The sequence below is a fragment of the Equus asinus genome, chromosome 20 (genome assembly GCF_041296235.1).
Source record: "Equus asinus isolate D_3611 breed Donkey chromosome 20, EquAss-T2T_v2, whole genome shotgun sequence".
NCBI classification, from domain to species: domain Eukaryota; kingdom Metazoa; phylum Chordata; class Mammalia; order Perissodactyla; family Equidae; genus Equus; species Equus asinus.
Window position 1 is genome coordinate 19,022,740 of NC_091809.1, and position 18,383 is coordinate 19,041,122.

Genomic DNA, 18,383 nt, shown 5'->3' on the forward strand with positions numbered 1-18,383 from the left:
CCCGCCCATGGAACTGAGCCCTTCCCACAACCCAGCCCTCCAGACGTGGTGTCGCCCATACAATGATCCCCACCCTCAGAGCTGGTTTCCACCCACAGACCCTAGAGCTGGTCCCCGTCACTAGTGCGGACCTAGCCCGAGACCGACCCTTCCACTCACTAAGGAAACTGGACACCGCCTCCAGGCTGCGGTGCGTAGCCCCGCCCCGCCCCGCCCCGCCCCGCCCCGCCGCCTCAACCCGGAACCCCCAAACGCCTCTCCCGGGTAGGCCCGCCCGAGACCGGAACCTGAAGCGCAGTGCCGCTCGCCCGAGACCGGAAGCGGAAGCCGTGGGAGGACCCGGGTGGTTCTGCTCGGTGTCTGCCGTTTTCTCGGCGCGGACGGGATTCCCGTGGACGTGCGGCATAAGGGGCGGGACGCGGTGAGTGGCGGCCGGGCTGGGCTCTGATCGGGGTCCAGGGAGGGGTCTGGGCCGGGGCAGCCCCGTCAGGGCCCGGCGTCCTCCGTCGCCCCGGAGCCCCGTTTCCCCCGGGCTGTTCGCTCAGGTCGCCGGAGCTGCTGTTTCCTCCGGGCGCCACCATCCCCTCCTCACCGTCCCCGTCCCCGTCCTCCGTGGGATTTGCCCCGGGGGCTTTTAGCCTCGTCTGGAGGCGTTGTTTGGGTTGTTACAAATCGGGACTCCTGGCACCTGGAGGGCGGAGGCCGGGGATGCTGCTCCGCATCCTCCACGGCACAGGACGGCCCACGACGCAGAATTATCTGGCCCAAATGTCAGCAGTGCCGAGGGTGGGAAACCCTGCCCCAGGGCCTTAGACTCTCCCGAGCCCTGAACGAACTGTGAAAACTGTTCACAAGTCAGCCGAGTCACTTACAGGGCCCCTAAGTGACAAGCTTGTTTCAAGGGTCTGGAGACACCAAAAACTCTCTGTCAAGCCTAGTGAGGTGAGAAGGGAAATGCACACAGCACGGGGCTGCTTTCTGCCGTCTGGGGGAGCATGGGGCTGGATAGGAGTCAGGGAAAGCCAGTCACAGCCAACAGTTACCGTTAAATCAGTAAATACAAACACGAAAAGTGAATGGGGTGTTCTCTCCCTCTAGCAACTGTCATCACCCTATAAAAGGCCTCAAAAGCACTCTTTGTACTTTTTCCCCTCAGACAAGAAAAGCATCCATGGAGCTCAGGTTTGAGTTGAAACCAGGCTCAAGGTCCGCCTGTCCTCGCTGATCGTGGATTTCTGTGTGAACAGGTGAGCGCCGCGTGGACTCGTTCCAGCAGGTTCCAGCAGCCCCCGCTGTGCAGAAGAGCTGCCTGTGGGCTTTCCTGGGCTCGGGGTGTCAACACGAGGAGTCACTAAGAGGGAGGGTGTCTTAGGAAAAGTTCTTGATGTTTGATGGATCATATTCAGGGGAAAGATAGTAAAGTGTGTGTGGTTCTGTCTGTGTCAACAATTCAGAAAATACAGTTATATGCAGATAACATGTTAAACAAACATGCAAATAACTGCAAATACGTGTGCAGTAGAGAACTATAGATGTACTTGCATTCCATCATATTCAAAATGTCAGGATTTTATATGTAATATAAATATGTAAATGCTTTCTGTGTTTATGTAGTGTTACAAGACAACCCGTTAAATATTGGCAGGAATACTGAGCAGCATTCCTCAGGCTCATTCAGCTTGACTTCTAAAGCCCTTTCAATCCTCCACAAAGATTCAAAATAGAGGGGCACCGGAGGAAAAAGATGATTTTTAACTTCTTTATATTAGTAACAGAACTTTAAAATGGAATTGACCAGCAACCAGATGTATTTTGAGCAAGTAATTTTTTATTCTTTGTGAGATTTTGCATCTTCTGGAGGAATGTTAAGCGACACCTTGTAGATTGAAGGGTCGGGACTAGTCTGCAAACAGAGTGTCCGCTGCACCTTGCCTTCTACAGGGAATTGACTTTGTTTCTTGAAACTTTTCTGAAATGACAGTCTGGTGATTGACATTGCAGGGAATGATGTTAAGTAATTTTATATTTAATTGTTGGCTTCTACTAATTGTGAGTGTGGGTGTGTGTGTCTTTCTCATTCTAGCTTTCCTGGGACATTCTTGAGGGGAATGTGTGCTTGTCATGTAATTGATATTCTTTGAGTGCACAATTTATGGTGACCAACCGTCCTCGTTTATTCAGGACTGAGGGGTTTGCTGAGACACAGGACATTTAGTGTTCAAACCAGGACAGTCCTAGACAAACCAGGATGGCTCATCATCTCCATGAGCCAGGCCCTGGGCCAACTGCCAGGTGATGTGGAGCTTGGCACAAGAGGACGCAGCCTGAGGGGACAGAAAAGCCCTCTTGAGAAGGACTGACATTTGGCTTGAGAGCTAGATTTGGGACTGGATTTAGGTAGTTGGAGGGTTAGCCTGGAGTGAGGGTGTGGGAGTGTGTTCAAGAGAGCCTTTCAGGCAGAGGGACCTATGTGACAACAACTCTGAAGCAGAGAGCCTGGTGTGTCCATGCCCTGAGAAGAGGGATGATTGAAGGGAGTCAACACAGGGGAGGGGTGTGAGTCAGACAGGCGAGGGGGGCAGGCAGGACCAGATCAGGCATGGCCGTGGACTCTGCTCTAAGACCAGTGGGAAGACGCTGGAGAGCGGGGAGCAGAAGGATGACGTGACTAGCATTTGGTCAAAGCACGTGGGTTAAAATGGACTTTAGGGTTAAGAATGAAGACTTAAGAGGCAAGATGGGAGGGGTTGGGAAGAAGATTAGAAATAAAGTGATTGTTCCCTAGGCCTGGATGATGGCTGTGGAGTAGGAAAGAGCTAGAAAAAAAAGACCTTGGCGTTTAGCACTGAGAGAAGGTAACAATACTTTAATGGGTGCATTTGTCAGATGGCACAGGGCACTGACTGTGCTCCTAGCTGCTGTCCATGCAACCCTGCAGGCATCCCCCTCACCCAGGTCCATGTTTTTTCGCCACTTTGCCACTCACAAGTCCCTCCTTCACATCCTAAAGGAAGTCAGGCCTCAGTGTGTCTAGGGCTTCCCTGTCTACCATGGTAGTCAGTAGCCACTTGTAGCTATTTCAGTTGTACCAATGAAACATATAATTAGAAATTTGTTTGCTCAGTCACCCTAGCCACATTTCAAGTGCGCGGTAGCCACATGTGGCTAGTGGGTACCATATTGGATGGAGCAGAAGTGTACAGCATTTCTATCATCACTTCAAGTTCTGTTGGGCAACACAGGTATAGAATGGTCCATCCTCTGTGACCCTCTTCCAGCTGCAGCATATCCAGGGGGGCAGCTGTCACTCTGTACACTGAACAGAGACCCCTCCTGCCCTACTATGGGATTCAGCTTCCAAAGACCTTGAAGGGGTCCTTGAGGCCTGAAAGTGTCCCAGGCCTCTTCTCCGTCTGCTCTCGTCTTGGGGGCCCAGTGAGCTGGCTGGATCCCAGCCTTCCTCTCTGTTGGCTCAGTGACTATAACTTCCTAACTGCAGATCGGGTCCCTGGTGGGAGAAAGGAGACCTCCTCCACCTGCCGAGGGGAGAGCAGCTCTGCAGCAGGTGTCCATGTCCACTGGACTCACACCCCGGCTCAGGAGGGTTGATGGGAGACGCTGAATTAGTTTCCCGTGGCAGCTGTAACAAATTACCACAAACTTCATGGCTTAGAGCAACAGAAATTTATTCTCCTGCAGTTCTGGAGGTCAGAAGTCCTTAATGGATCCACAGGGCTGTGTTTCTTCTGGAGGCTTTCATGGAGAATCCATTTCCTCACCTTTTCCATCGTGTAAAGGCTGCCTTTATTCCTTGGCTTGTGGCTCCTTCCTCCATCCTCAGAGCCAGCAGCGTAGCATCTTCAAATCTCTCTTTTTCTCTGACCTTTGCTTCCCTCATCACATCTCCTTCTCTGACCCTGGGCCTCCTGCCTTCCTCTTATAAGGACCCTTGTGTAACATTGGCCCCACCCCAATAATCCAGGGTCATCTCCCATCTCCAGATCCTTACCTTAATCACATCTGTCAAATCCCTTTTGCCTTGTAAGGTCACATATTCACAGGTCCTAAGGATTAGAATATGGACATCTTTGGGGCGAGGGAAAGAGGGTCACAGAGGATGGACCATTCTATACCCGTGTTGCCCAACAGAACTTTGAGTGATGACAGAAATGCTGTACACTTCTGCTCCGTCCAATGTGGTACCCACTAGCCGCATGTGGCTACTGCACACTTGAAATGTGTCTATCACACAGGCCAAGGAGTCAAAGACTCCTTGCAACTCTTTTTTTCCACCTGCTCCAAACTCACTCTTAGTGTCCAGTGTTCCCTTCCCTGTCCCACTCACACCCTTTATTGCTTTTATCTTTGGGGTGGAGGGAGGACATGCAGAAAGACCTCAAGAAGCCAGTTTTCTGGAGTTACATTTTATTCTGTGACTCCAGGGAAAGGAGACCTCCCTTCTTTTAAAAAGGACACAGTCCATAGAGACGGCTTTGTACCTTGATTTTTTTCACTTAAATTTATTGGAGATAAGAATACCTACAGATCTTCTCTTTCCTTTTTGTGTGCTTGTTTCTTCATTATGTGGCTGTCTCATAGTTTATTGAACTGATTCCCTGTTGATGGTCATTTATGTTGTTTCCAGTCCTTCCATATTATAAATAAGGCCACAGGGAATAATCTCACTCATGTCTTTTAGTATTTTTGTATCTCTCAGGCAGAGTCCTGGTAGTGCAGTTGACAGGGACAGGGTAAATGTTTTTCCATTTCGTTGACATTGACATATCTCCTGCTGAGTTTTACCCCAGCAGTGTATGACAAGGCCTTTCCATATGGCCTGGCCAATAAAAGATTCAGCCCACCAAGTCTTTGTTGATCTGACAGATGAGAAATGATGTCAGTGTAGTTGCAGTCTACATCTCTGTTCTGTGACTAAGATCATTGGTGATTCTACCAAGTGTATTATCCTTGAAATGGCAGTGGTGGAAACCAAATTATACTGTATTGGGGAATGAATGGGACATGAGGAAATGACACAGAGAATAAACAGTTTGTGTCGAAGGAGAGAAACTGGACAGTAACTAGAAAGAAAACTATGCTGTTAGGATAGATTTATTTCACTACTACAAATCCTGCATCAGGTTGGACTCATGGGTTAAAGGGTCCAGTAGAGTGAGAGAGCTGGAAGGGAAAAGGTAGGCAAGAGATCAGTAATGCTGTACAGCTCTTAAAAAGGCAGGTGGGATGGAGCACAGAACAGAGCCGCAGAGCACGGCCTTACAGAGAAGGGAGATGGCTCCTGGTTTCTAACAGGAGAGGGAGGAAACCATGGTGCGGGTGGTTGTTTTGGTGACAAGACAGGAAAGTGGCTTCCTTCTCTGGATGCTTGCTTTGAGAAGTAGGATGCAGGACCATCTGCTGAAAGTCAGGGTGTATTCGTCCTTATCTACTGCTGCCTAACAAATTCCCCCAAACCCTAGCGCCTTAAAACAACAATAATCATGTGTCACCTCTCACACTGTTAGTGCTTTTGGAGTTCAGGCGGGCTTCGCTGAAAGGTTCTGGCTCAGGACATTGATGAAGTTGCAGGAGGATATCCGCTGGGACTGCAGTCATCTGAAGGCTCGACTGGTGCTGAAGGACTCACCTCCAAGGTAATTCACTCGCGTGGCTGTCAGGTAGGTGCTGGCTGTTGGAGGGAGGCCTCAGTTCCCCTCCATGGAGGTCTCTCCACAGGGCTGCTTGAGTGTCCCTGAAACAGTGTCATGGTCTGTCCCTAGAGCAAGCAGTCCAAACCAGCAGAAGCTACGGCGCCTTCTAGGACCTAGCCCCAAAGTCGCCCACTGTCACCTCTGCAGTAGTCTAGTGATCACACAGGTCAACCCTAATTCACTGTTTCTGGGGGACTCACAAAGGTGAGACACCAAGAGGCTGGGATTATTGAGGGCTGTTTGGGAAGCTGGTTAGCAGAGAGGGAAAAGGTGAGCATGTGTGAGATTAGAGACATTGGAGAAGGTTTAATGAACACGGAGCTCCATGGACTTGTAGGATTGTCCTGCAGGGTCAAGGGCTCTTTGCGTGTTGGAGACCATGTTTTTCTAGAGGTGGCAAGGTGACAGCTCTTGTGCAGGTTGGTCTGCCCAAATGTTGCCATGGAGCAGGCAGATGATTGCAATCCTGCCTGGTTGGAGTTCTCTTGGGCTGGAGTGAATGTAGGGGGTAGGGATAAGGAAATATTTTGAAATGAGAGACATTACAGTTGGAGTTTGACAAGTATGAAGTGAAGAGAGAAGGTGGTAGATGGACAAGAAAGTAGGAGAGTGGGCAGACTGGAGCCTTTGTGTGGAGAACACGTAGTGAGAGGGAAAAATGAGTGAAGAAGGTAGAAATTTAGGAAGTTGTATTCAGAGAGAGAAATTTCTGAACTATTGTTCTAGATGGTGGAATAGTGTCAGGTGATGACAAAGCCTGGGGTGGTGCCCATGGAAATGTGTGGCCATGGTGGAGTAGGGACAAACTCCTAATGCTGTGAGAGTCATCCTCATGACTCTGCTGCCATCCAATGACATGGAACTGGAGGTCACAAGAATGATGGGAGTCAGGTGCCAAAGTCTCAGCGAACAGGCTTTGTAGCTGAGTCTGTGATTGTGACAACCACGTGGATGGGAAGAATGTGACCCGAGACTCAGGGAAGCAAGGACTTAAAGTGGGGGGAGCAGTAATGTATTGGTCGTACCACTGGGGACAGAATAAGACAAGTTTTGCCATCACATGGCCCTGAGTTCAGAATCTGCTAAGCAAAGGCAGGGCCCAGTATTAAATATATCACCTTTGAAGGAGGACATGATGGACAGGCTAAGACAGATTTGTCCTCAGGAGCCTGGAGAGGGAGAGAGGCTGAGAAGACTTTCTATTTTCCCTTTTATTCCAGAGCCCTGTCCTGAGTGCTCCGTGGGGACAAGAGGAGGAGTGTCCTGGTTCTCCACTGCCCTGTTGGTCAGGAAGATTTAGCGCCTTCATCACAGGATGGCGGCCATGGTTCTGTCCCCCACTTGTGGTAAGTTCTTGGGTCCTCACAGCCCTGAGAGTCCAGGTGCTGAAGGCCCCTGCACCACAGAACAGGCACAGGGGAGGGGGCTGAGCAGGAGAGGCGGGAGTGGAGCCCAGAGGTCACTGGTATGCAATTGGGTGCTTTTGGGGATGTGGGAGTTTGGAGATTGAGTGTCTGTGGAGGTGTCACCTGTGTGGTGAGTGTGTGGGAGCTTTGGGATTCTACCTCTAATGCCTTCTTTATTAAACGATAAAATAATGTGATGTCCCTTTGAATTTTCATTTCCTTGTCTGTGAAATGAAAATAATTCTTCCTCAAGTGCAGGAAGACCCTCGTTCCTATTTCCTGGCCCTGAGTAAGACAGGACTGTGTTCTGGTTTCTTAATGAAAGCTGTGTGTGTTAGTGTTGGGCCGTGTTCAGTCCCAGGTAGGTTGGCGAAGCCTCCAGATGTGTGAGTGCTAGAACCTAGAGCAACCCTGGATTCTTGTGACTCATTCCTCTTTCCCCAGCTCAGTCTCCCCTGTACCCAGCCTCTCCTCAAAAAGGATGCACAGAGGAGGAAGGGTTCGTTCGTGGCTTCCTGACAAGCTGGTTACCGGTGAGCCAGATATTCCTTTCTCCAAATCATTATTCCTTTGATCAAAAGTTGCTTTTGTTATCTTTCAACGACCTAGAGCCTCACAGCCAACCAGGTCTTCAGGCATCCCAGGGTCTCTGGGCATCTGATGGAGGGTGTGGGGCTACCCCGTCATTGTCAGTAGATACCAACGTTTATTACATTGCAAAGCTTCCTCCAGGGTCACTATCTACATCAAGTTCTGCTAAGAGTTTTAAGTGGAAGCTAAGGAAGGACATGACTGTGTCCTAAACTCAAGCACTTGATGATGGCTATCGGGGAATCATTCATACTTTACCAAGTATTTCTCTGATTTCTGCAATGTCCCAGGCCTATGTTCAACCTTGGACACTGAGGGAAGTTAGATTGCAGGATTTCACAGCCTCATTGGAAGAGTATCACGTATGTGTTAGAGGTGCATTTAACGTTGGGAGTGGGCAGAACTGGACAGGAGATGAGCAGTGAGGGTTGAGCCTGGATGCAAATGAGAGCAGAGATCAGCACCTGTGTGGAAACCTTGTGCTGTGGGTTCCTCCTCCCCAGTTCTGTCATCCTCGGCCTTTTTCCTGTCCACTTTGGTGGAGGGGTCATGGTTAAGCCATGATCTTTGTGGTGGTTTAGGACTTGGTGACCTTGGAGGACGTGGCCGTGGAGTTCACTCCGGATGAGTGGGCATTGCTGGACCCTTCGCAGAGAACCCTGTACAGGGACGTAATGCTGGAGAACTGCAGGAACCTCGCATCGCTTGGTAAGCCTGACATTGTTCCTGCGTTTATTTATTGACTCAGGTAGCAAGGCTTTTTTTTTTTTTAGTTCTTATAACATTCACAGAACAGGAAATTCCCCATTTTAACCATTTTAGGGTATCCAGTGCAGTGGCTTTTGATAGATTCACAGTGTTGAGCAACCATCAACACTATCTAATTTCAGAACATTGTCATCACCCCTAAGGGAAGCGTCTACCCATTAAGTGGCCAATACATGTCACCTACCCCACTCACTGCTCGCAACCACTAATTTGCTTTCTGTCTCTATGAATTTTCCTATTCAGAACATTTCATATTGCTGGAATCATAAAATATGTGATTCTTTATGTCTGGCTTCTTTCAAGCAACGTAATGTTTTAAAGGTTTAGCTATGTTGTAGGATGCACCAGTTCTTTATCCCCTTTTATGACTGAATAATATTCCGTTGTATGCATATTCCACATTTTGTTTATCTGTTCACTGGTTGATAAACATTTGGGTGTTTTCCACTTACTGGCTGCTATTAATAATGCTGCTATGAATATTTGTTTACAAGCTTTTGTTTAAACATCTGTTTTCACTTCTCTTGGGTCTATGTCTAGGAGTGGAATGCTGGGTCATATATGACTGTGTTTAGCGTTTTGAGGGTTCCAATTTCTCCACATCTTCCCCGACATTTTGGTTTTTTTTTTTTTGAGGAAGATTAGCCCTGAGCTAACTAATGCCAATCCTCCTCTTTTTACTGAGAAAGACTGGCCCTGAGCTAACATCCATGCCCATCTTCCTCTACTTTATACGTGGGTCGCCTACCATAGCATCGCTTTTGCTAAGCGGTGCCATGTCCGCACCCGGGATCCGAACCAGCAAACCCCGGGCTGCCAAGAAGCAGAACGTGCGAACTTAACCACTGCGCCACCGGGCCGGCCCTGACATTTGGATTTTTGATTATACACATCCTCGAGGATATGAAGTGGTATCTCGTTGTTTTGATTTGCATTTCCCTTATGACTAATTGCATTGCGCATCTTGTCATGTACTTGGTGGCTATTTGTATATCTTTGGAGAAATGTCTATTCAAGTCATTTGCCCATTTTTTAATTCAATGGTTTATCTTTTTGTTCTTGGGTTGGAAAAGTTCATTATATATTATGAATATTAGACCCTTATCCAAAATATGATTTGCAAATAATTTCTCCCATTCCGTGGTATCTGTTCATTTTCCTGATAGTGTGCTTTGACACACAAAAATTATAATTTATCTATTTTTCTTTTTTGCTTGTGCTTTTGGTGTTATACCTAAGAAATTATTGCCAAATCCAAGGTCATGAAGATTTATCCCTATGTTTTCTTCTAAGAATTTCCTAGCTTTAGCTCTTTAATGAAGTCTTTAATCCATTTTGAGTTAATTTTGTATATGGTTTGGAGAAAGTGTCAGCTTTATTCTTTAGCATGTGTATATCCTGTTGTCCCCGCACTTTTGTAGGAGACATTATTCTTTCCCCATTGCATTGTTTTGGCACCCTGTTGAAAATTATTTGACCATAGACACATGAGTTTATGTACACTAAATTCTGTTCCATTGATCTATATGTCTGTCCGTGTGCCAGCACCACACTGTCTTCCTTACCTTTGCTTTGTAGTAAGTTTTCATATTAGTACGTGTGAATTCTCCTATTTGTTGTTCTTTTTTGAGACTATTTTGTCTATTCAGGAACTCTTGCAATTCCATATGAATTTTAGGGTCAACTTACCATTTCTGCAAAATAGCGGTTGGAATTTTGATAGTGATTGCGTTGAATCTGTAGATCGCTTTGGTTAGTATTGTCATCTTAACAATATTAAGTTTTTTGACACATAGCCTTCTGTTACTCATTGTTAATTTGATTCTGTTGTGGTCAGAGAAGATACTTTGTATGATTTCATTGTTTTTAAATGTATTTGGATTTGTGTTGTGGTCTCACATACGGTCTAGTTTAGAGGATGTCTCATGTGCACTTGAGGTGAGTGTGTATCCTGTTGCTGGTGGAGTATTTTATATGTCTGTTAGGTCTAGTTAGTTTATAGGATTGTTTAAGTCCTTTGTTTCCTTGTTGCTTTTCAGACTAGTTGTTCTACTCATTATTGAAAGTGGGATGTTGAAGCCTGCAACTATTATTATAAAACTCTCTATTCCTCCATACAATTCTGTCATTTTTAAATTTATATATTTTGGAGCTATGTTGTTAGGTACACATATGTCTAGAAACGTTATATTGTTTATAGACATAAACTTTTTTATTAAATATCTTTCTTTGTGTCTTATAACAATTTTTGTCTTAAAGTCTATTTTGCCTGAAATTAATATAGCTACACTCTCTCTTTTGGCTGCTGTTTTCATGGAATATCTGTTTCCATCTATTGACCGCCGATCTATTAGTATCTTTAGGTGTAAACTGAGTCTCTCACAGATAGTATATAATTGGATTATTTTTCAATCCATTCCTCCAAAATCTGCCGTTTCATTGGACAGATTCATCCTCTTGCATGTAAGGTAATTTCTGAATAAAGAAAGACCTGCTTGTGCCATTTTGTTATTTGCTTTCTACATGTCATTCAATTTTGTTCTTCAATTCTTCCGTTATTATTGACTTTTGTATTAGGTATTTTCTAGGGGAATATTTTGATTCCCTTCTCATTTCTTTTTGTTTTTTGGTTACTTTTTTTAGTGGTTGTCCTGGGGACTACAATTAACACTTTAATTTATACCAAAGTATTTTGATTTAAAAGCAACTTTGTTTCAAAAGCATACAAAAATTTTGCTCCTATATGGCTGCCCCCCCCGCTTTAAATTGCTTTGTCACAAATTACATCTTTATACATTATGTGCCCATTAACATAGATTTATTGGTTTAAGCATTTATCTTTTAAATCATATAGGAAAAATAGAGGAGTTAACAAGCCAAAAATAAGTAACTGATTGTTATTGACATTTATATTCACCCATGTATTTTCCTTTATCAGTGTTCTTTATTTCTTTGTGTAGATTTGAGGAATATCCGTTGCCATTTCATTTCAGCCACAAGTCTCTCATCAGCATTTCTTACAGGATAGATGTCCTAATAATCTCTGTCTCTTTCTCTTTAACCTATTTTGGGTTTGTTAAGCTTCTTGGTTGTGTACATTTGTATCTTCCACCAAATTTTAGGCAGCTTTTAGCCATTATTTTTTCAAATATTCTTTCTACCTCATTCTCTTCTCTCCTTCAGAAGCTCCCATAAGGTGTGCGTCTGGCATGTTTGATGGTATCCTGCAGGTGTTTTAGGCTCTGCTCAAATTGTTTTATTTCTCTGTTTCTTTGTCTTCTTCAGACTAGGTAAGACAAATCGTCCTGTATTCATGGTCATTGATTCTTTCTTCTGTCGGCTCAAATCTGCTGATGAACTGTTCTTCTGAATTTTTCACTTAAGTTACTGTACTTTTCAACTCCAAACCTCATGTTGTTTGTTCTTAATTTGTATATCTATAACATGTTTTCTATTTGATCAGAATTTATTCTTATGATTTCCTTTAGTTCTTTGTTTATGGTTTCCTTTAGGTCTTTGAACAATTTTAAAATAGTTGATTTACATTCTTTGTATATTAAGTCCAATGTTTAGGCTTCCTCATGGACTGTTTCTGCTAATTTTTTTTTTCCTGTAATGGGCCATACATTTGTTTCTTTGCCTGCCTCAAAACTTTTCTGTTGAAAAGTGGACATTTGCAGTATTATAATATGGCAATTATGGAATCAGATTTTTCCCCGTCTCCCGGGTTTGTTGTTGTTCTTTGTTATAGTTGGTGTGGTATGTATGTTTAGTTATATTCTGAACTAATATTGTAATATCTATATTTGTTGTGTCCGGTCACTGAAGACTCTGTTATGTTAGCTTAATGGTTAGCTCGTGGTTTGTCAGAGATTTCGTTGCATGCATGGAACAAAAAGGAAAACACTCCTGGTCTCTGCAGATGGGCTCTGTATATACAGAGGGGCATGCCTTCTGAATCAGCCAGGCAGTTTCCAGCTCTGCCTTAGCCTTCACTTCCTGCTTGTGCAGAGCCTGAAGGTCAGCCAAAGGTGAAGCCTTAGTGCCTTCTCAGGTCCTTGCTGAGCATGCACCCGACCCTGGGTGTGCACATGGCTTTCTAGAGTCAAAGGAATATGAGGGAGCTGTTCAAAAATTCCCCAAAACATCTCATTCCACACTTTTCCTCCCAAGCATTTTGTTTAGTCTTTTGTTTTCTTCTGCTGTTTTCACTTCCCTCGGATGGTGGTGGCTAATATATTTCCCTTTAAATGTGTTCAGCACATGGCCACTGGGTAGCCAGCTCAGACCTTGGAGAGTCTGGAATTAGATAAAGACAAGCCCTTTGAGCCAAACCTTCAGAAGGGTCAAAACAATCAATCACAGTTGTTTGAGATTAAGGTCCATCCTGCGCCCTTTCATACTAGGAATGAGGGCTATCATCTTCAAGCTAATGTCCAAAGCAGGGAATTGAGGATGAGGCAAGCCTCACTTAAACTATGAACTGGGTTTTCCCAATTAAGCATTTTCATGGTTGCTGCAAACTTTTGACAAGTTTCCAGAGTTCCAATCAAGTTGATTCTGATAGTTTTTGCCAGCTTATTCACAGTTTTGTGAAGGGATGGACTTTTGGAGTTCAATATTCCACAATTTTTACTGTCCTGACTTCTCACAGGTCTTTATTAAGCACGTCTGTGTTCCTGGGTCTGTGTGGGGTTTAGGAATACAGTGGTGAATGATACAGACATAGTTCCCTCCCTCACTGAGCTTTCTGTCTGATGCCTTCCCCATGAACTGAACATGTGTTCCTTTATATTCTCCATGGTTAAAAGCTTTAGAGCTTCTGAAGTGTATATTTAAACTGGGGCATGTACTTTGGAACTATTTATGTCCTGTCGCCTGGGTCTTGAGTGAGGATGCTTATATTTTTGTTCCTTGAGAGTTACTATATTCACTGCTCTGAAAGTCACACTCACCCATCTTCAGAATTGCTGGCTTTGGTTTTGTGGAGTTCCTTGTCATCTGCATAGTATCCCTACAATATATGTCTTTTTTCCATGAGTAGGGTATCATGTTGATAAACCCAGTCTGATCTCCCAGTTGGAGCAAGAAGATAAAGTGATGGCAGAGGAGAGAGGAATTCTCCCAGGCACCTGTCCAGGTGAGCACCAGGTGGCTAGGGGTCCTTGTGGGAAATAGCTCTGGCCAGTGACTTGGGGCATGGGGGTTTTACATGAGGAAATGCCAATCAGGGAACTTTGTAAAATAGCCTTTTTTCTGACAGAGAAGGCCAAGAACATTTGCTATTAGCTTCCTCGTGTACATTCTTACTTTCCTTTTTAACTTTCTCTTCAACATCTTATACTTTACTTTGGACTCAGAGGGAGAAAAAGACTTGTCTTTTTTTCTTGTTTAAATTTAAGCTCGCATGAGCTCTTTGTCTAATTCTTTCCTACTTTGCATTCCTGATAATTCCTTCTTTGGTAAAACTCTGATCAATCTTAATCCTTCTAGAATCCTTTTTTAATAACTACAGTTTACATGCTCATATCCCTTTTATTGCCAAATTCAAAAACCCTAATCCCTCAGAATCTGCTGTTACTCATGTTTGAACTTTACTATTTTTTTATCCATCAACTTAAATTTCTTTTCAATTTGTTTCAGATTTGGAGACTGTACTTAAGGCCAAATGGTTAACTCCTAAGAAGCGTGTTTTCAGAAAAGAACATCCTAATGGTGTAAAAGCGGTAAGTCTAACATAGGTGATTTCTGGTTTTCCACTGTAGGAGAACTCCATAAGTCAGAAAAGCCACGAAAGTACCAGGAGATTAATTAAAGGAAAGTATCATTTACACATGAGAAAATGATGTCTCTGGAGAGATACTGTAAAACTGTTGGGAACTTGGAGAAAAATGTAGGCTAGCTCCAAACTTATTTCTTCACCAAGAGTTTCCACAGGTGAATATTTCCTTAAATGTGACTCAGATATTAACTGTTTGAAACATAAAGTGGTCGTAAATTTAGCAGGAAATTCTTTGTGATTATGATAAGCGTCTATCATTTTTGATTTGTAAGGGCTCAAACTGGGCAGAAACCATATACAATCACTGAAAATAACCAGAGCATCAATTCTAATAATGTGACAAAATCCATGGGAGAGAATTCATATGATAGCATGGAATATTAAAAATATTATAAATTACAATTATCATTAATCTCTTAATTAACAGGGGAGAAGTCATCTTGGAGTGAAACTCAATGAGTGTAATCAGTGTTTTAAAGTCTTCAGCACGAAATCTAACCTTACGCAGCACAAGAGAATTCATACTGGAGAAAAACCCTATGACTGTAATCAATGTGGCAAATCCTTCAGCAGTAGATCTTACCTTACTATTCATAAGAGAATACACAATGGGGAGAAGCCCTATGAATGCAATGACTGTGGGAAGGCCTTCAATGATCCCTCATCCCTTAGATTGCACGTGAGAATTCACACTGGAGAAAAACCCTATGAGTGTAACCAGTGTTTTCACGTCTTCCGCACTAGTTGTAACCTCAAAAGCCACAAGAGAATTCATACAAGAGAGAATCACCATGAATGTAATCAGTGTGGAAAGGCCTTCAGCACAAGGTCCTCCCTTACGGGGCACAATAGTATTCACACAGGGGAGAAGCCTTATGAATGTCATGATTGTGGGAAAACCTTTAGGAAGAGCTCATATCTGACACAGCATATGAGAACTCATACTGGAGAAAAACCCTATGAGTGTAATCAGTGTGGAAAATCCTTCAGCAGTAGCTTTTCTCTTACTGTGCACAAGAGAATTCATACTGGGGAGAAACCGTATGAATGCAGTAACTGTGGGAAAGCTTTTAATAATCTCTCAGCTGTTAAGAAACACGTAAGAACTCACACTGGAGAAAAACCGTATGAATGTAATCATTGTGGGAAATCTTTCACCACTAACTCTTACCTTTCTGTGCATAAGAGAATACATAATAGGTGGATATGAATACAATCATGTGTGATGTTTTTGCTGTAATCATCTTTGTTGTAAACATATTTGCTGTAAGTATTTTCGCTGCATAACTAATTGGCTGTAAGGCAATTTTGCCATAAAAGATAAAATAACTGGTTGACAGTTTGGTTTCATTTTTGGTAATTTGGTAATGCCAAGTTTATATGTAAGATATATATAGATATCTACCTAAAACTGAATGCAATAACTGGGAAAGCCCTTATCGATATCTTATCCCTCAGACAGCTTGTGGTAACTCACACTATGTGTACAAGTTATCTGTTGCTGCATAACAGATATCTATATATATCTTACAAGGAGACAAATCAACAGGCAAACAGAAATATGCATAATCCTATGAACGAAAGCCTTGGAGGACAAATGCTTACCTATCCACAAAATTAAATCAGTTGTTTGTGCAGTATTGCCATGAAGCTACTACACCATAGTTTGTTCTCCTTGTTCAGCATCGTACTTTCTTTTTTGCTAAAATTTCTTCTTTCCTTAAGAGTGGTATCAGTTTCCAAATACTAGGTTGCATATTTGTGACTGAGCTTTGCATTGTGTTGTGAAATGCAGTATTGTCACATAGCCATTCATAGACATTCCAAAGTTCTATAGGAAATGTAGGAGGGACGACTATGTTTACTGAAGGATTTGCAAACTGATATTTTTTACTATAGTATGGAATCTGGCTTTACAGTCTCTTATTTGTCCCTTTATTTGTATCTTTACACTTAAATGTCTTATTTTTCAACCAGTTCTTTCATCTTTTATGGCAAAATTGCCTTACGGCCAATTAGTTATGCCGTGAAAATGTTTGTGGCAAAGATGTTTACGGTGAAGATGCTTACAGTGAAACTACCTAGAACTGAATACAGTAACTGGGAAAGCACTTATTGATATCTTATCCTTCAGCCAGCTTGTGGTAACTCACACTAGGTGTAGAAGTTATCTGTTGCTGCATAACAGATTTCCCTCCAAAACTAGTGGCTTCAAACAACATACATTTCTTATCTCACAATTTCTGTAGGTCAGGAATTCAGAAACAGCTTAGCTATGTAGTTCTGGCTCAGGGTCTCTCATGAGGTTGCAGTCAAGGTGTCAGCTGGAGCTACCGTCACCTGAGTCTTTATTGCTGAAGAGTCCACTCACAAAATGGCTCACACATGGCTGGCAAGTTAGTGCTGGTTGTTGGGAGGGAAGCTTCATTTCCTTACCATGTAGTGCTCTCCACAGGGCTAAGTATCTTTATGGTGTAGCAGCAGGTTCTCCTCAAAACATTTGGTCTGAGGAAGAGCTATTGCAGAAGCCACATTGTCTTTTATGACCTAGCCTCAGAAGGACATGTTACCACTTCTTCCATTATTGTATTGGTCACACAGGCCAATCCTGATACAATGTGAGAAGAAACTACACAAGGTATACCCAGGGGCAGAAATCATTGGAAACTATATGAGAAGCTTGCCATGAAATCACTGAAGAAAGGCATACCCCTATCCTTTCAATCTATTCGATGAGAAGTAGCATTCAGTAACTCTCATGTTAATTCCCTCTGGAGAGAAACCTCATGAGTGCAGTCTTCATGGTAAGCCTTCAGTTCAGACACACCCCAATGTGCATGAAAGATTATGTATCGAGGAGAAACCCAAGGGATGCAGTAGCTATAGGAGAGCCTTCAGCAATATCTCCAGGGAGTCACATGACAATTCACACTACGGGAAAAACCTTATCAATATCATCAGAATGCAGAAGCCTTCGGGACATTCATCCCTTAGAACACGCATGAGAAATCACTACGGAGGAACACTCGTGTAAGGAATGTGGAAAACCCTACAGCACAAGCGTTCAAATTACTGAGGAAAAGAAGGTGAGATATTCTGAATGCAATTACCATGGGAAAGCCTGGTATTTCCTCTCAATTTTAAGAGACATGAGTATTCTGGAGAGAAGGTCCCATTGAATGTCGTCAGTATTGGAAAACCTTTCATTGGGAAGCCATCATTCACTGCAGAGAAACTTGTGACTATAAAGCATGAGGGAATGCCTTTACTGATACCCCTTACATTAAGAAAAATATGAAATTCTCTCTTAATGCAAAACCTGTGAGTGTGTGAATTTTGGAAAATCTTTCAGTGACTCCTGTTACCGTTGACTCCTGGGAACTTAGACTGAAGGGGAATCCTAGGAACGTAGTCAATATGGGCATGCCTCAGCCTCGGCTCTTCACGGAGTGGCCACAAAATAAACTGGGGATGAAAAGGGTAGACATTATGAGTTGGGATTACCTTTAGTGGTGTCTAATCCTTAGGTTGGACCACTAGCTCATTAATTTTCAGTCTTTTTGTTTTAGTAAATGCATTTGTCAATAGCTATACCCCGAAATAAACCTTAATTATGTTACATAGATTTGTATTTAATTTGTTTATCATTTACTCTTTAAAAATATCAGTACACTGCATATTCAAAAAGGTATTTCTGAATATCTCCTGAGTGATTTTGTTTATCTTCATGGAAATTAGGCTATACTTACTGTATACTTCTAATTTAATGGCATTTTTGTCAAGTATTTGGACTTTATGATGTCGATTCTTTTTATCTTTCTATCCTAGTATGGTAGTTACTTTTAGCTTCTTTCCCAAGGTCCATGCTCCCTGACTTATTTACTTAAAGAAAAAAATATTGTGTTCAAGTTGTTGAGCAGTATTGAAATGTTGGTGAAAATATTCAATCTATGAGGCTACCCTAAAGCCCGGAGAGGTGTTGTCCCGCTCTGCTGGCCATGAGAAGTAGGTGGAAGTCACTGGGGGGACATCATCTGGCTTGTTCGCCTCTCCTGTTTCCTGTTCATCTCACACATTCTTTCTCTCCAAAGTGGACTCAAGGCCTAGAGTTGGAAGACCTGTATT

At 43.3% G+C, this 18,383-nt stretch overlaps 1 protein-coding gene across 2 annotated transcripts; it reads left to right on the forward strand.

Moving 5' to 3' along the window:
• The first annotated feature begins 284 nt into the window (after positions 1-284).
• Positions 285-17,881, forward strand: LOC106847058 (zinc finger protein 558). Of its 2 annotated transcripts, none has more exons than XM_014866194.3 (9): positions 285-421; positions 1,157-1,247; positions 5,526-5,654; positions 6,932-7,057; positions 7,562-7,650; positions 8,290-8,416; positions 13,521-13,616; positions 14,120-14,202; positions 14,686-17,881. In XM_014866194.3, exons 4-9 carry the CDS (start codon positions 7,027-7,029, stop codon positions 15,466-15,468), a joined length of 1,209 nt encoding a protein of 402 aa, XP_014721680.2. In that variant the 5' UTR covers positions 285-421; positions 1,157-1,247; positions 5,526-5,654; positions 6,932-7,026; the 3' UTR covers positions 15,469-17,881. The 2 variants fall into 2 exon arrangements, with proteins under 2 accessions (XP_014721680.2, XP_014721689.2); XM_014866203.3 differs by having other exon boundaries at positions 405-942.
• Positions 17,882-18,383: the final 502 nt, after the last annotated feature.

Excerpts from the sequence above, each read along its gene's own strand:
- LOC106847058 (XM_014866194.3), top strand. The coding sequence starts at position 7,027 with ATGGCGGCCATGGTTCTGTCCCCCACTTGTG. Across the intron at positions 8,417-13,520 it reads CAGGAACCTCGCATCGCTTG|GGTATCATGTTGATAAACCC; the intron begins GTAAGCCTGACA and ends TTCCATGAGTAG. Across the intron at positions 13,617-14,119 it reads TCTCCCAGGCACCTGTCCAG|ATTTGGAGACTGTACTTAAG; the intron begins GTGAGCACCAGG and ends AATTTGTTTCAG.